Source organism: Eupeodes corollae, chromosome 1 (genome assembly GCF_945859685.1).
Source record: "Eupeodes corollae chromosome 1, idEupCoro1.1, whole genome shotgun sequence".
NCBI classification, from domain to species: Eukaryota; Metazoa; Arthropoda; class Insecta; order Diptera; family Syrphidae; genus Eupeodes; species Eupeodes corollae.
The window spans coordinates 24,488,575-24,507,053 of record NC_079147.1 but is presented as its reverse complement, the minus strand read 5'-3'; the positions used below and the strand labels follow the sequence as shown (position 1 = coordinate 24,507,053).

Below are 18,479 nucleotides of genomic sequence, written 5' to 3'. Positions count from 1 at the left end.
GTATAAGGACTCTAAAAGAGAGTGTATACGAAGTTTTAATACAACTCAATATTCACTTTATCCGTGGTCAGTAGAGTGTGCAAACAAAATCGCTCTGTTCTGTTGGCCTTGTCTACTTTTTTCCTCTCTTTGAAACGAGGAAACTATGTTGAAACTCTCAACCTGTTGAAACGTAACGACCCTATCATAGTTCAACACTTTCAAACTGCTACAGTTTTTAAAGGAACATCAATGGCGATTCAGAATGATTTAATCAAAGCGGTTGGAGAGGTACTCAGAGGTACTTAATCTGATGAACGGCAAACAAATATTAGAATATCGCCAAAATCAATATTTTCCTGATGATTTGATAACAACACTGATTGAATTCTACCCAGAAATATTTCAATTCAGTCAACTGATAAATGAATTGAAATTAAACTGCCGGAAAATACATCAACAACAGCGAAAACTTTGAATCCATATGACGTTCTTTTCTGGTTGGAGTCCAAAAATATTTCTGGAAGCTTTGAACAAGTTTATTCACTTTCAAAATTTATCTATATCATTCCAGCTACAACCGCTTCATTCGAACGTATTTTTTCTGCGTTGAAAAGAATAAAGATGTATCTTAGAAGCTCCAAGGCCAGGAAAGATTGAGCAACTTAGCTCTTATTTCAATAGAAATAAATTTTGTCAGAGTTAAGAAAAATTGAAAGCTTTTATGAGCAAGTTCTTGAAAAATTTTTGAAGACGACTTGATTTTTTATATAAATAAATAAGTTTTAAATGAAAAAGAATAACTTAAAAAATAAATAAAATTGTTTGTTTTTATTACATTTAGCTTTGATCAAAGTAGCCAACCCAGAACTGAAGACGAGGAACCGCCACTGCAAAGAAAAGGAGATTAATTGTCATAACAACCAATCGTAATTTTATTCTTATATCTATGTATTTATTATTTTTGTATACTTACATTTTATTTCGTTTTTGATTTCTTTCGCTTTCGTTTTTGAGTTGTTTATTGTTTATTGTCGGTTCAACAATTATTCTCCGAAACAAAAGTTTGTTTGATTTGACAAACTAAAATGTTTCCAAGTAGATTTCAATGAGTTTAATTTGAAATCTTCATTTGAGGAGATTAAAATTTTTATTGTAAATCTGTGAGATTTCAAGGAGATTTGTGACAAATCTAGCTAAATCTCGGTTTAGTGCCCGGTGGAAACGTAGTATTAGTTGTGATCTGAATTTTTCTAAATTGTTTTCGGTTTATTTGTCTTTTTTTTGTTAATTATTTTGACAAATTTTCAATTCCATGAACTTTGAAATATAAAAACCGGACTGCTCTGAAAGTTTTTCTTGACGATTTTATATTAAATTAAAAAAAACGGCATTTTTCTGCAGGTAAATTATTTAACAAACAACAGTTTCGTTGTTGCCGTCGAAAGTCTCGAAAGTTGGCTTGAAAATGCCTTCAATGAAAATATTTTGCTTGTACTGTACGTGGACTACCGAACCAACCACTCTTTTGTATAAACCCAAGTGCAGTGGTATACTCACCATTTCTTACCACAGCAAAAATGACATTTAATTTTTGACTTTTGTCATCTTTCAAAAGTTTTTCTTTAGAGTTAAAAAATATTGCAAATAAAAGTGATTCCTTCTTCTCGTTGCATTGGTTTATTTCAATAAATAAGGAAGAATTTCTCGAAGTACTACGATGGTAGTGGGTGCATTTCCAGCTGCGAAACTAGGTGTCCTAGCCATCAAACAAATAAGCAAACCAATTGCAAATGTTATCAAAAACAGTGCAAAAAATAGTCCATTCTTCCGCAAATATGTTTGCATGCCACCGGCTCAAAGTAAGCATAAGCATAACCCCAGCACTCAGCAGAGCAGCTGATGAACGCACATTATTTTTACAAATTGCATAATTTTGATATTTTTATAATATTAGTTCATTTGTTGTCAAATTTATAAACAAATAAGTTGATGTATGTATTTAAAAAAACAACTAAAATTTGTTAATGAAAACTAAAAATACTTTATGCATCGATGATTTAGCTGTACGATAGTCTTTTAAGTTTTTGGAATATTCAGCTAAACAATAGTTCAATGTTAAGACTAATATGACACCAAGGATCTTGCCTACTTCATAAGAGCGTATTGGGCAATGAGTTTTACTACCGAATTGTTGTAAAACTCAGGATGTTGACGGTGATCACCAATGTATCATAATAAATCCTTTTTTATCAAGACATTATGTAGTTCAGATATTAAAATAGCAAAGGCAAAAAATACATAAGTATTAAATACAAGGCTGCCTCTTTGCTGGATAAAACAGTGAAGGACAAAACATTATGACAACTTCTACTGTTAAAATTTCTTAAGAAAACTCAAATATTTAAAGCCTTATATAAAAATAATATACATTTAATTATTCCTTAATAATTAAAGTTATCGTTTTAGTGCAATGGGATTTTTTCAATGTTGTTTTGTTTTGGTCCAAAATTATTTTAGACTTTTTGTTATCTAGCACCAACAAACTTGTGAGCACGATTGCCAAATTGGTCATCTGTCATCAAATTTGGTCATTATTTTTCACTTGGTCAAATGGTCATTTTTTATTCCATTTGGTCTTATTTTTCGGAAACGAAAAAAGATGTTCGACAATTTGAGTTTTTTTAACATTCTCACTTAGCTTTAAAGAAACAACTCATTTAAGTTACTTTGTGTAAATAATGACTTTATTAAAAATATCTGAATTGGACCTAGGCAACAGATGGATCCAAGACAAATGAGGGAGTTGGTAGTGGTGTGTTCTCAGAAAAGCTTAATCTAAGCATGTCATTCCGCCTCCCTAATCATTGTAGCGTCTTCCAAGCGGAAATTTTAGCGATCAAAGAGGTTCTCTACTGGCTTAGAGAAAACGTGATATCAGTCAGGCTGCTATGAAATCTCAAACGGTCCTTGATTGTCGATAACCTCGCTTAAAATGGAACCGTCATACCTATTTCACCTGAAAGGGAACAGTTAGGTGTACCCATAGCAACATGTTAACTTCTGCTAAAAGAAACAGCTTTTGCGATAACAAACTCTAGGTGGCACAATTTACCAACATGCGCAGCTACAAAACTCATATGGCCTTCACTGGACCTAAAGCGCTCTAAAGACTGATTATCTCAAAGCACAGTTCATATTAGCTCCCTAACAGGTGTCCTTACGGAACACTGTCTTATAGGCAGACACGCAATACGACTTGGTGTAGCATCAAATGACTTCTGCTGGAGCTGTATGGACGAGGAAGAAGAGGAAACAATATCTTACCTTCTCTTCACTCTTGCCCTGCTCTTTAACTAAGACGCAAACTTCATCTGTGACACCACTCTTTTAATAATCCCAGTGAACTAGCTCAAAAGGATATCAAATATATTCTTCTTATGGTTCGACTAGTATGAAGTAATTCTCTAGATGAATGTGGTATCACAATGGGCCTTTTTTTGGCCTAAGTGTGTGGATTCTGAATCCGTAGCCACTTTAAACTAACTTAACCTAGGCAACAGAGAGAATTATCTACGCATTACACAAGCCGTAAAAATTCTCAAAATCGAACCTTACTACTTTTAATAAAATTATTGTAAAAACAAAAACTTTACATTTGTATTTAGAACTTTTAAAACGACTGCTACTAGTTATTTAAATTTGACCTACTAATTAAAAAATGTATCCCAAATAATTTAAAAAAGTTTTTTGGCGGATTTCAAAATTTCAATGTCATCTTTAATTGATTTTTGTCTTACTTGGTTCAGGGTGATTCCAAAGATGAAGTAATGGAATGGACGATGCCTAAATTTTCAAAAAAAAAACAATCAGCGATAAAATTGACATTATGCGAATTTTGGGGAGGATTCTGTTCTTTTTTTAATTTTTTGGAATTAAGTTTGATTAAATTAAAAATAGACTTAATTTTAATAACGTGCTCGGCAAAGAGATTCAAAATAACAAAATAGAGTAAGTGTCTGGAGAGCAATAGATTTTCTTAAATTATGTTTTTGCATTTAGTTTAGTTTAGTTTATTCATCAAACAAAGTTACAATAGGTACTTTAGTGATTACTAGATAATATAATACATATAACTTAAAATTTTAAACTTTACCACCAGCAAAGTTATTTAGAATTAACAATAAATTTGATTTAAATAAATATCTACTAACATTGAAATCAATCATGATGCAAACAGTATTTGTTTCTCTTGAAACACCTGGATATTGGTTCATTGGAAGCATACACAGTTCTATGACACGGAACATTAAAAAACGGTTAGTTTCGAAGCAATCTCCCAGGAACATTAATCCCAATTAAAGCTAAAATTTGTGAACAATCAATATAATTTGCTACTATGTCACTAATGAACATAACCTCTGTATACTTTCTACGAATGTTAAGAAGCAAAATACCGAGTAGTTTACACCTCATTTCATAGGTAGGAAAATCTATGTGCCATTGAGGTGTTTTCACTACAACTCTCGTAAATCGTTTTTGGATCTTTTCGATTCTAAATGAATGAAGAAAATATGAAGGATTCCAGATTACACTGCAGTACTCAAGATTAGACCTTACAAACGCAAAATATAAACACTTTAAGGTGTGTGGATCGGAAAATTCCTTTGAGTTTTGCAATATGAAACCTAACATTGAACTGCCTTTAGCAACTACAAAAAGAATTAATGTGATTTAATGTAAAATATTGAATAAAGACACCCTTGAAGAAGTAAGGAACATTAACGAAACGTTGGGAAAGAATGAAATAAATTTTTCATTTGCATTCCAAAAAAAAAAACAAAAGAACCAAACAAAATATCTTTTATATAAATAAAATAATTGGTCAAATACACATAATTTTATTTTGTTATTTGGTAACCTTTATTTGGGTTAATCTAATTTAATTAAGTTGTTAAAAAAATGTGATGAATTCATTAATTTGTGTTTACAAATTTTTCGGACTTGAATTATGTTGGTCATTTTTACCTAGAAGTGCTCATTTTTATTTTTAAATTTTACAAAAACTTTTTTTTCAAACTGGCAACCATGCTTGTGAGTAGTATTCGGTACGCAGTGGTAGCAGATACATTGTACAGAACGATCAGACTTTGTTTTTATTTTTTTGACGCGTCTTTGTTTTTTCTTGATTACTTTAATTATAACTAAATAGTTAAGTCTAAGATATGGTAATATGTAAATTATTTATAGATAAAGCATTAAATATTTGAGTTTTTTTTATAAGAAATCGTTAGAAATTGAAAGTGATCCTTTTATTTTGTCTGTAACTGTATATAAAGTTTTCTTCTGGTGAACAGTACCCATTTTAAGGTCGGGATTTGGATCTATTTTAGTCCCTAGCAAAAGATTAAGCAAAGAAAGACATTTATTAGTTTACAATTCTTTCATATTAATATTGTTTTATTATTTTTTATAAAAGAAACTATTCGTAATATAAACACTCAATTCAATTAAAGAAAATACAATTTTGAGTCCTGTTTAGTGTTTAAACGAAATCTTTTGGGTCTTAAGTCATTCTTATTTCTTCAACTGGACTTCAGTTACTTACTTACTTAAGGTGGCGCTACAGTCCTGTGTGAACTAGGGCCTCACCCAACAAACTTCTCCATCTAGCTCGGTCCCTAGCTAGATGTCTCCAGTTTCGCGCTCCAAGTTGGGTGAGGTCACCTTCCACTTGTGCGCGCCACCTGATCCGCGGTTTTCCTCTACTGCGCTGTCCTGTGGGTGCGGATTCGAAGACTTTCCGGGCTGGAGCATTGGTTTCCATGCGCTCTACGTGACCCAGCCATCTTAGTCGTTGGACTTTTACTCTTCTTGGTAACTCTACGTCGCTGTACAGCCCGTACAGTTCGTCGTTCCATCTTCTCCTCCACTCCCCTTCGATGCATACGGGACAGTAGATCACACGAAGAACTTTTCTCTCGAACCGAACCAAGGTGCTTTCATCCGCTTTTGTCATGGTCCATGCTTCTGCACCGTATAGCAGGACGGGGATGATAAGGGTCTTATATAGCAACACTTTGCTTTCTTAGTCCAAAGAAACAGCGGTTAGCAAGAGTTATTCTGCGTTTGATCTCAGCGCTGGTGTTGTTTTCTGCGTTTACAGCGGAGCCTAGGTAGACGAAGTCCTTGACTACCTCAAAGTTACGTCTGTCGATTGCGAAGTTTTGACCAAAACGTCGGTGTTGTATGTCCTTTCTAGACGACAGCATGTACTTTGTTTTGCCCTCATTAACCGTTAAACCCATTTTTGCCGCTTCTGCCTCAATACTCACAAAAGCCCCATTGACATCACGCTGAGTTCTTCCGATTATGTCAATGTCATCAGCATATGCCAATAATTGGACAGACTTTTGAAAGATAGTGCCTCTAGTGTTGACGTGTGAGCTCTGCACTATTCTTTCAAGCACGATGTTAAAAAAATCGCATGACAGCGCATCACCTTGTCTAAAACCTTTTTTGACATCAAAAGGTTCTGTTAAGTTGTTTCCAACCTTCATGGAGCAGCGTGAATTCTCCATGGTCATCCTGCACAAACGGACGAGTTTGGCAGGGATGCCAATACTAGACATGGCTCTATACAGCTCGTCCCTGTAGATGCTGTCATATGCGGCATTGAAATCGATGAAAAGATGGTGGGTGTCGATTTGGTGTTCTTGAGTTTTTTCCAGGATCTGCCGTAATGTGAATATTTGATCAACTGTGGACTTTCCTGGTCTAAAACCACACTGATAACGACCTATCAGTTTGTTGACGATGGGCTTTAGACGTTCACATATTACGGCAGAGAAGATTTTATAGGCGATGTTATACAATATCTTACAGATAAGTTGGTGCATGCTCCTAATTAGCTTATCCCCAGCTGCTTTAAAGAGCTCGACATTCAAGCCATCTGCTAAAGCGGCTTTATTAGACTTCAACTTAGATATGGCAATCTTTACTTCGTCTAAGGCGGGAGGACGGGATTGTTGGCTTTCGTCGTCTATATCGAATGGGTCATCCTGCCTGACAGCGGAATTCAGTTCTTCATCGCCGTTATACAGTCTGCAGAAGTGGTCCTTCCATATCCTCAGCATTGACGGCGGTTCCACTATGATGTTTCCACTTTCGTCTTTGCAGCCTTCGGTTCTAGGTTTATGTACCTGTGAATTTCGTTTCACCTGTTCATAAAACTTTCGAACCTCATTCCTGCTTTTATACCTCTCAACATCTTCGACCGCACGCTTCTCATGCCCTCTCTTTTTCCTTCTGAAAAGTCGGCGTTCCTCTCGCCTCTTCTGCTCATAGAGCTCACGAGCAGCTCTCGTCCTTTTATGCAGCGCCGCTTTGCGTGCCTCTTGTTTGGCTGCATTTGCCTGCCGACATTGCTCATCAAACCAGGGGTTCCTTGTTGGTGGCTGTTTGAAACCTAGCACATCAGAGGCGGCTTCTCTGATTGCATCTTGGCAATGTTGCCACTGGTTTTCGATACATTTTGTTGGCGGCTGAGAACTTCGAGAGAGGTTACTTGTAACTCGGTCGGAAAAGGATTTGGCGATCTCTGGCGATTGTAGCCGTTCGACGTTGTATCTTCTCCCAGCACCTCCCTGTCTTGCCTTGGGTCTGGAAATCCGAAGTGCTACCTTGGCTACAACGAGGTAGTGGTCCGAGTCGATGTTAGCTCCTCGGAAAGTTCGTACATCCATGATGCTGGAAGCGTGTCTGGCGTCGATCGCAATATGGTCAATCTGATTGACGGAAGATTGATCTGGAGAAGTCCAAGTTCCTTTGTGGATGTTGAGGTGTGGAAAACGCGTACTGGCTACCAAGACGTTTCGCCCCGCAGCAAAATCTATGAGCCTGAATGCATTGTCGGAAGTGTAGCAGGCTGTTTTTCCCGATTATTCCACCAAAGATGTCTTCCCTTCCTAGTTTGGCATTAAAATCGCCCAGGACTATTTTAATATCGTAGCTAGGGCACTGCTCATATGTTTTGTCTAAGAGCTCGAAGAACATATCTTTAGTGTTGTCGTCTTTCTCTTCTGTGGGGGCGTGCGCGCATATCAGGCTAATGTTGCCGAATTTAGCCTTGATGCGTATGGTCATGAGGCGCTCATTGATGCTCCTATAGCTCAAGACGTCTTGCCTAAGTCTGGCTCCAATGACGAATCCGCATCCAAATAAGCGCTGTTGGTTTTCGTGGTAGCAGTCACCATAGTAAATATCGCAGTTTTTCATCCTCTTTTTGCCCGGCCCATCCCATCGTATTTCCTGGATGGCGGTGATATCTGCTTTATATCGTTCTAGGGCCTCCGCTAATTCTTCGGCCGCACGTGGTCTGTAAAGGGACCTAACATTCCACGTGCATATCCGAAGTTCGTTGTCCTTTATTCGTTTGCGTTGGTTGTCAACAGTAAATCCGTCCGTATCCGAGGCTTGTTGGTGCTTCGCAACTTTGAAAGCTTTTACGTGGCCAGGAAGTCACCCCGACGCACAACCCCCAACCAGATCCTAAGTATAACTCCAAGGATGGGGAGCCGGACAAAACCGCTCCTTACAGGCCTGGGCTCCGAATAAGTCGAAGAAGCCCTATAAGGTGTTCACTAAGTAGTTCAACCTTACTGGAACTGTAGACGCCACCGTTGATTCCATCTCGGGAATTCCTCCGCTGCCGTCTGGATAAGGAGAGGTGCCTTAGTGGAAACACCTCTCCCCACCTCTCTCGCTTGCTGCCCCCAACAACTTTTCACTGGGGTTGTAACCCAATCTCCAGTTGAGGTACTAGGCACCCGATGTTCACCACGTGGAGGTGAGAGTAGGAGTTGATAGACAGAGGTTGGTTTTAAGAAAAAACCTGTGGACGCTTGTGTCCTCTTGAATGCACATGTCTACCATTTGAACATCTTCAGTTACCATCAGACAAATATTCCGAGAGGTTACTATTGGCCATTTTTAAAATAAAAATGATCGCATCATAGATGAGTCTCTGTTTAACTTGAATTCAATTTAGACAATGATGCTCTGAAGAATTATTATTTGTATTATTACTATAACTTATTAACATACTCGTATAATTAAAATTATAATGTTAATATACAAAAAACGAGCACAAGTTACAAGACTCCCGGCTCTGAGCTAAACTTAACTAAATAAAAAAAGGAACTAATATTTAGTTAGTATACATTATAAAAAATATAAATTATAATCAAAATTATTTGTTATTTTAATTATGATAAAGTTTAATATCAATTTTTATTTTAATGAATAAATTATGTATATTTTGATTGTTTTGTTGACTTGAGTGTTGTAGTGGTTCGTAGACGGAAAAATTTGGTGCAGCGTTTATATTCGTTGCTCTAGCTGGGAAGTTGTTCAAAATATGAATGATTTCGATGCGAGCGTTACAAAACGGACAAGTAGGTGGAGCTTCATTACGAAGGAGGTGCTGGTGTGTACTGACTTTATGACCAAATCGAAGTCTAATGAAAGTGTTGATTGTTGAATAATGGTGGTTGTAGTCAATTTTTTTTTATGTAGCGTAATAGATCGAGTTTGGTGGTAGGCTCAAAATAGTAGACAGGATCATGATGGGCCTGCGTGGCGGACAAATCTGCCAGCTCATTACCTTTTATACCAATATGGCTAGGTACCCAAATAAGTTTCAATTTGTTTGGTTTGCTTGTACGCGTTTTTATTGTACGCGCACTTAAGAAAATATGAATTCCCTTATAATGATTAAACACAGTGCGAGCAATTAGGAATGGAGAATAGGATTAGAAAGGAGATACCGATGCACATTGGTATTGAATGTCTGCACATTGTAATGAGTGGGAGATATTGAGTAAAGCATTCCACATTCATGTAGTGCGACTAAAGAAAGAAGCTCTGTACTTAACAGTACTTTCGAAATTGGGCTCTAGGGTAAACTGATGGGCATTCATAGCAGTACGGGTATTACGGTTGAATTGTTAATTGTTTAAGGGGAGGAATGCAACTGGCTATTTCAATAGATCATTGTTTATAAAAGTAACGATAAACCAATGACAGGCATGAGACCTTGCGGAGGTGTTCAAGAGAAGCAAATGTCTCGGTAAAAGAACGATCTCCAATCATTTTTAGAGCTCTTTTTTCAATTATATCGATCAGAATTTAATGAGCTTATCATACGCTGCCGTTGGTAGTCCACATCCGAAGAACAAGAATGAGAATCTAAAAACGAATATGAAAAGCAGATGGCACTGTCACCAGCGAAACAATGTAGTGGGTTAGAAGGTTCAGACAAAAGATCATTTATGAATATAAAGAAGAGAGAGACAAAACGGAGCCCTGAGGCACACCAGCATTTATATTGTGGATATCAGATTTGAACCCCCCCAATACTACTTGAAAGGTAATTTAATTTCTAACCCAACAAAGAAGAGATTCAACAATACCAAAAGCACGCATTTTCGATAAGAGAGCTGGATGCCAAACTTTATCAAATGCCTTTGAAATATCAAGTGCAATAATCTTACTTTCTCCAAAACGGTGTAAAGATTTGTTCCACTGTTCAGTGAGATAAACCTTGAGATCATGAGTGAACCTATTGCTACCAAAGCCATACTGCCGGTCATTAAAAGCTTCCGTTCTTCAAGATATTTCTTAAGCTGAAAATTGATCAGCGTTTCCATGACCTTGAAAAGAAGGGACGTAAGTGCAATTGGACGATTTTTAGAATAAACAAAAATCAAAGAAAAATTATTATTTTATAATTGTTGTTGTGGACTATGAGCTTAAAGTCCAAGCTTTTCATCCATGTTTCTCCCTAGTAATTTATACTATCAGCCTAAAGCAATTAATTGCAGGTTCACATGAATGCCTTTTTCTTAAACCAGACTGTTCCTCAAATAATGAATTTGGAAAATATATTTAACAATATTTTCTTACACTTGGGCAACATTTTACTGCTCCAAATACTCCACATTTATTCGTATTTTTCACTTTTTCAACTCGAAAACCACAGTTTTCTTTCATACCACAGGAAATACTCTTGTTCCAAATGATAAAAATATTAAAACGATGAATTTTAAATAACTATAACTTTTATTTTCAGTGTACAACTGGATGGAGGTTAAGTACAAGATGTGGGTCATGAACTTGGGTAAACCCGCGAATATTCCTCAACTAACCGAACCAATGGCTATCGAACTGGGTGCCAATCTATTAGGTGAATTTATTATTTTCACAATAGGTGCCGGTGTACTTATTGTAGAATATGTTAGGTAATTTCTATTAAATTTTATTTGACGAAAGAATAAATAACTTACATTATTTATTTTGTGTGTTTAGATCAGCTAATAAAGAAGCCAAAAAAGAAGCAGCTGCCAAGCAGGAACAACTAGAACTTGCTTTAACCATTTCTGAGCTTGGTTTTCGAATTGAAAAACAAGACGCACAAATTAGAGAAATGACTAGAATACTTGCCGATTTAGATTCCCGTTCGTTCTTTAAATTTGGCATAAAAGATCATAAAAGGGAAATCGAAGCATTACCACTAAATCTAGTGTCAAATGATAATTCACAAGTTTTCCTTGGTAATTACAATCCTTCATGTGGTTTTGTGTTTGAAGCTTTGAATTACATTGAAACTGAAATTTTTAATAATAGCACGTGATTTGGAAGCCAGAGCCACAGCGGCTTAAAGTAACAAAAGATGTCATATTGATTTAAAATTATAGTCAAATAATTTTTAGTTTAAATAAAAAAGAAATACCTATGTACTATATTAAAGCTAAGCTACTATTTTCTTGGTATCCGGGAAAAATAGAACTATATATAAACATTCACACAGTTACCCCGCCGCCAGTGGACATGAGAGACATCAAAAACCGATTGGACATCAATTTAAAAAAAACGGGATGTATTAAGTTTAAATTATAATGTTAATTGTTAATTTATTTTTTTCAAATACGCTTTCCCTTTCAAATATGATTTTGAATTTAAAGTGATAAGCGATAGTTTGTACATAGTTTTTAAATAAAAAGAAAACAACTGGAAAGAAATAGAAAAGAAAGATCTTAATCTTATCATTGCAGTGTAAGAAAATGTCTTCAAAATAGTGTGTTGTTTAAAATAAGATTTATTACCCAGCATGTCTTGGAACTAAATTATTCAGAGCTAATTCTGCTTCAGTCAAATCTCCTTGATAATAACACTATTTAAAACCAAGTTTGTTTTTGGAAAGGAAAACAAGTTAAGTAAAAGGCAAAATAAATATAAAAAAATACAATTTTTGGATGAATAACAAGTATTAATGTCTTGGTACTAACTATAACGCATTCGAGAAGTTGGAATACAAATTAATTCGAATAAAAGAAATAGGGTGACTCACTCAGACGTGATACTTGAGATACTATTTTTCGAATGTCTCTAAAAGATTTGCGAAGTTGAATAACTTGATAGTTAAATAACTAATTTTTTGTTTTGTGAGTATTCGAGTAAAAATTATAACATTAGTCTACACAGTTGTTCCGAATGAAAATTTTGGCTTATAACTTTTGTATCACATTAAGTTTTTAAAATATTCCTCGATTTAAAAATGTTGAATACAACCAAAAATGGTGTGTTTAAGGCTAAGGTACAACACAACATAGTTCCTAAGAATCAATTTGTTTTATAATTTTGCAAAGCATAAATTCCAAAATACAGTTTCAATAATTCAAGCTGATTTCAAATCTTCTAAATTCGTTTTTAAATATTGAATAGCAATTTTCGATATTCAATATACATATGTACATACAAAATTTTAGAAAGTTTTAAAGCTATCACGAATGTTGTTGAAAATAAAAACTTCTTCATGAAGTAGTTATACTTGTATGTGTTTTTTCAAATTTAAAAAAAGATGTCTCAAAAACTAGAAATCATGTACTCGTAGTTATTTTGGAGTCGCTTTTGAACTTGAATTCGCTCGGGGAAAAAAAGCCTTGTCAAACAGTGTAATTCAGTGAAATAGTCGCATTATGAAAACTTTCTTATTAGAAAACTTAAAATTTTAATATAGCGATGCTCTTTCATCTTTTAAACTGGATGCATTGTTAACGACCCAATGGGGCTTATCAGCACATCATTGGGAAATGTTTCTATTGGAATTTTTTACAAACATACATACAATTTAGAAATGGAATAATAATAACGGATGCAGAACACAGTCGCTTGACAAAGCTAACAGCTGCCAATGAATCATAAGATTACATGGTGCCGAAACCCAATCTAACTTTACATCTCGTTGGTATGCAGCCAAAGTCATATTTTTAGGATTTTTAGATTTAAATGCAAAACGGTTAAGAATGATGATATCGATGTAGTGAAATAACACACGTTGAAATATTTGACGTACTTTTTGAATTATTTGAGGTATCTTTTTCCACGAAGTCAGAAAAAACAACTTTTATACTGGCACAACGTACTAAGTTGACTTAGTGCTATTTGCCTGTAACACAAGAAAAATGATGTAACTACTAGTTTACAGGAAAAAAGCATTACTGAGACTTAATGCCTCTTTCCTGTCTTCAAAACAACATTTTTAAATTTGAAAAAAATGACTTAAGAAGTATGCCATGAGGTAAATGTAAGAAAAAAGCGGTCGAATGCAAATAAAATACAAATTGTAAGTTTCTCAGTGAGTAAAAATCAACTAAATTCTGTGTGAGTCTTAATTAATTTTAAAAAATGAATAAGAATTCTTGTTCTTGGGCAATACTCCAATTGGCTAAAAAGAATACAAATACTTTTGGTAAGTTGTTGTCTATTTTTGTAAGGTAATCATAGTTCCATTCAAAACTGGTGTTTTACTTTAAAATAGTTGAAAAAAATGGCCTTCGCAACAAGAAATTCAAAATTATTTGGTTCTAGATGAAACCCTCGAGCAAGAAATTAACTTTGGTTAGATGATTTAATTTATTAATAAGGCATACAAATATTGGTTTTGAATAGTCCTAGGTGAAGAACATTTTTTCAATGTTGATGAAGCCGTGACAGAAGCAACAGAAGAAATCGAAGACTGCATCTTGGATCCAAGTTATAATTGCGAAGATGAGGATCAAATGCCAACATGGAAGATCAAACATTACATACCAATCAAGACACAGCGGAAGAAGAAACTCATACAAAAAGGAACAGATGGAGAAAAGATTGTCCACAAAATTGGAAAAAAATGTCAACAAAAAAATGAGATCTAAGTGTTTTCCATACAAGGATAATAAAGGTAATTTAAAACCAAAAAAAGCTCCCAAACAGAATCCGGCCCATGCACATTCAACTGCTCGAATATTAATGAGGACTATCAACTAAAACTATGTAAATCATATTGGGCTTTGAGTTTTGTGGAACAAAAAAATTTTATTCTTCAGAATGTTGAATGCCTTGCGCCAAAATACAGGCGACCAAGAAACGAAAGTGCAATTCCGCGACAAACTGCCAACAAGTATTTTTTTATTCACAATGATATCAAAACAAGAGTATGCCAACAATTTTTCTTGAGTGCATTAAACATCTCTAATCGATGTGTAATTACTAATTAGTGCATTCTTAGGAAGGGACGAGTTTGGTGGTCACTTTTCTGCAGATGATAAAAAAGGCAAAAAACCTCCAATCAATAAAACAAGCCAAGGGAAAAATAGTCAACGCAAATATTTAGACAGTCAGCTTTCAATAAGAAAAATGTACGATTTATTCAAAAAACAGCATCCTCAAAGTACCATATCCGAAACCACATATAGGAGAACATTTTGCAACAATTATAATTTATCTTTTTTCGTACCCAAAAAAGATCAATGTCTTTTATGCAATAAATATAAAGTTTCATCTACAGCTGCAAAGCTCGATATGCAAGTCGAGTATGAAAGCCATTTACGTCGCAAAAAAGAGGCATTTGATGAAAAACAAACTGACAAAGAAAGGTCAAATGTGGATGAGAGCTTTAGATCAATTTCGATGGATATGCAAAGTGTGCTTCAAATACCATCAACTGATGTTTCTTTAACATACTATAAGAGGAAACTTATACTTCATAATTTTACAGTTTATGAATCGGGTTTGCCAAATAATGCTTTTTGTTACGCTTGGTCAGAGGTAAATGGCAAAGGTGGGAGCTGCGAAGTCGGGTCTTGTGTTCTGAAATACATTGAGCAATTACCTGAACACGTAAAAGAGCTTTCAATATTTTCGGATACTTGTGCCGGCCAAAACAGGAATGCAAATATTGTTGCACTGTTTTTAAATTTAGTGCAAACATCTAATTTGCAAATTGTTGACCAAAAAGTTTTAGAAAGTGGTCATTCTTATATGGACGTTGATTCTATGCATAGTGCCATAGAAAAACAAAAAAAGTTCATGTCAATTTATTGCATCAATGACTGGCTAAATATATTCAAAGCTGCAAGGGTTCGAGATCCAAAAAAAAACTATTGTAATGAAATTTGAAAATATTTACAACTTAAAGTTATTAGCTGAAAACCTTATAAAAAATAAGACAATTGACGTTGACGGCCAAAAAGTTAACTGGCTTAAAATTAAATGGTTTCGTTACATAATAAACAGCAGAAAAATAGTGTTGTTGAGATTGATGAGATGGAGAGCAATATGAATGTTATCTCTCTCCCTCAACTTAAATGGTTTCATGTGTCTAAATTCTCAAATTCCACATCATGTGAATCTGTAATAGATTATGTCTCAAACAAACTTAAAATAAATAAACCTGATGTTAAGTGCTTTAAGCTTATTAAAAAAGACATTGACCCTGCATCTCTGGAATACATAACTTTTAAAATTGGAGTGCCAGAAGATTTTGCCAATGAAGTTCTTACTGCTAGTAATTGGCCAAAACAGGTTTATGTGAGAGAATTTCGTCGCCAAACAAAAAACTTATTTGCGACTCGGAGAGACTTTCGAACATAGACTCAAATAAAACTGCAAGTTCTTCTTCTCAGCCTACATCTACCACCGCCGCTGCAGCTACCGCCGCCGTCATCAATAAAAATAAGTATCTCTGCATTTATTATCAAAACATGGGTGGGTTCTCTTCGAAACTAAGAGAGCTTTTTTTTGCAATTGATTCAAATAATGAATATGATGTATTTGTTTTTGTTGAAACTTGGCTTCATGCTCACATCAATACAAGCGAAATATTTGATGTCAACATATTTTCAATTTTTCGTCTTGATCGGTTTGACATCTCTAAAAGTCGCGGAGGGGGTATACTTGTGGCTGTTCGCCGTCCAACTCGGGCTTATGCTGTTAACTTGGATGTTGTGTTGGAAGAAAATGTTGTCAACATCGAACAACTCTGTATCAGGATACATGTGGCTGCATCAAAAGACCTGCTACTTTTTTTAAGCTACATTCCACCTCAATCATCTGCGAATGTCTTCAACAAGCATATCTTTAATATTGAATCTATTCTTTCTCAATATAATGATTTAAATGTATGTATTCTTGGTGACTTTAATTTAGGTGATATTTATTGGGAACGTAAATTAAATGATGATAAAATGTTACCTAGTCGAATAAATTCTGAGTCTGAAATAATTGTAATTGATAGTTTATTTTCTCTCGGCCTTAAGCAAATAAATTGTATTTATAATTCATTAAATAGACTTTTGGACCTTTTGTTTGTTAATGAAGATTTAAAATCTAAATTATTTGAATGTTCCCCTTTATTATCAAACTCTGTTCATCACAAGGCTATGCAAATAAGTTTTCAAAACTTTAATTTTAATAATATTTGTAATTTTAATGATAATGAAAGTTTTATCTTTAAATTTAATTGTAATAACTTATCTTCATTAAATCGCTTTTTTGACTCTATTAATTGGGAATGTAAACTGAAATACAAGACATTAAGTGAATGTTTCAACATTTTCTTGGATATTTATTTTGAAGGTTTAAATCTATATGTGCCTAAATTATTAAAAAGAGTAAATAATCATCCACCTTGGTATAATGCACGTTTATTAAAACTCAAAAATGCGAAAACAAAAGCCCATAAAAAATTTAAAACTTCTAATTTGCCCTCGGACTATGAATTTTTCTGTCGACTTAGAAAAGAATTTCTGTTTTTATCTAAATTTTTGTATAGTTCCTATTGCCAGTCAATTGAACAAAATTTAAAACGTAATCCTAAGGCCTTTTGGAGATTTGTAAATGATAAGCGAAGCAGTGTTGGTTTTCCTGATCGCATGGAATATAATGGAGTTTCATCAACAAATTCAAATGAAATAGTTGACATGTTTGCTAGTCATTTTCAAAAAATTTATAGTTCGTCTAATTCGTTTTCAAGTTTTCCATGTAGTTTAGCACCCATAACAGATTGTTGTTCCATGTTTGTTGAATTTGATGAAGTTTTTACTGCGCTTAAAGAGCTTAAGCCTACAACTTTTCCAGATTTGCTTGGGATTTACCCAATTGTTTTAAAATCATGCGCTTCCGTCTTAAGTCTGCCTTTACAAATAATTTTTAATAAATCCCTTTCAACAGGAACTTATTTAGATGAATGGAAGACTTCATGTATAATTCCTCTATTCAAATCTGGAATGAAGGATTTGGTTATTAATTATAGGCCTATTTGCCATATGCCAGTAGTGCCCAAACTTTTGGACAAACTTATGCACCAAAAAATTGTTTACATAATTGGTAATTCTATTTCTGAATTTCAACACGGGTTTTATAAAGGTCGATCAACGTGCACAAATTTAGTTGAGTTCACCCATTTTTGTTCATCTGTTATGGAATCCGGTGCACAGGTTGATGTGTGCTACACAGATTTTGTAAAAGCGTTCAGCAGAACTAACTTAAATATTTTGTTGGCAAAACTTAAAGCTTATGGTTTTGATGGCTTAGTTTTAAAATGGTTTGAGTCTTATTTATTAGGAAGAAAACAGATTGTCTACATAGGCAACTATCGTTCTAAGGAAATCTTAGCTTTGTCGGGTGTACCAGAAGGAAGCCATTTGGGTCCTTCTTTGTTTTTATTGTACATTAATGATCTTGTAAGTGTTTTTCGTAATTGTCATGTTCTTATATTTGCTGATGACATAAAAATCTTCAAAGAAATAAAATCTATTAACGATTGTTTTGCCTTCCAAAATGAACTTAATAGATTTCATGACTGGTGTATTACTAACGACCTTGTGCTTAATTATGACAAATGTGCTGTAATGACTTATAATCGCATTTTGCATCCAATTTTGTCGGATTATTTAATGAATGACATTAAACTATTAAGGGTATTTGAAATAAAAGATCTTGGTGTAGTTTTTGATTCCAAACTTTGTTTTGAGCGCCATGTTGACTGCATAGTTTCAAAAGCTAATTCCCTTTTAGGATTTATTAAAAGAAATTCCTCTGGTTTTAAAGATCCTTATACGGTGAAGTCACTTTATTGTTCCTTAGTCCGACCTGTCCTTGAGTATTGCAGCATTGTTTGG

At 34.5% G+C, this 18,479-nt stretch overlaps 1 protein-coding gene across 2 annotated transcripts; it reads left to right on the top strand.

Moving 5' to 3' along the window:
* The first annotated feature begins 1,589 nt into the window (after window positions 1-1,589).
* On the top strand, window positions 1,590-11,777 carry LOC129942489 (putative OPA3-like protein CG13603). Of its 2 annotated transcripts, XM_056051465.1 has the most exons (4): window positions 1,590-1,841; window positions 11,111-11,279; window positions 11,347-11,591; window positions 11,665-11,777. In XM_056051465.1, exons 1-4 carry the CDS (start codon window positions 1,700-1,702, stop codon window positions 11,697-11,699), a joined length of 591 nt encoding a protein of 196 aa, XP_055907440.1. In that variant the 5' UTR covers window positions 1,590-1,699; the 3' UTR covers window positions 11,700-11,777. The 2 variants fall into 2 exon arrangements, with proteins under 2 accessions (XP_055907440.1, XP_055907439.1); XM_056051464.1 differs by having other exon boundaries at window positions 11,347-11,777.
* Window positions 11,778-18,479: the final 6,702 nt, after the last annotated feature.

Bases quoted from the DNA above. Each gene is read 5' to 3' on its own strand.
- LOC129942489 (XM_056051464.1), top strand. From the start codon at position 1,700: ATGGTAGTGGGTGCATTTCCAGCTGCGAAACTAGGTGTCCTAGCCATC. The intron at 1,842-11,110 runs GTAAGCATAAGC...TTTTATTTTCAG, and splicing joins TTGCATGCCACCGGCTCAAA to TGTACAACTGGATGGAGGTT. The intron at 11,280-11,346 runs GTAATTTCTATT...TTGTGTGTTTAG, and splicing joins CTTATTGTAGAATATGTTAG to ATCAGCTAATAAAGAAGCCA.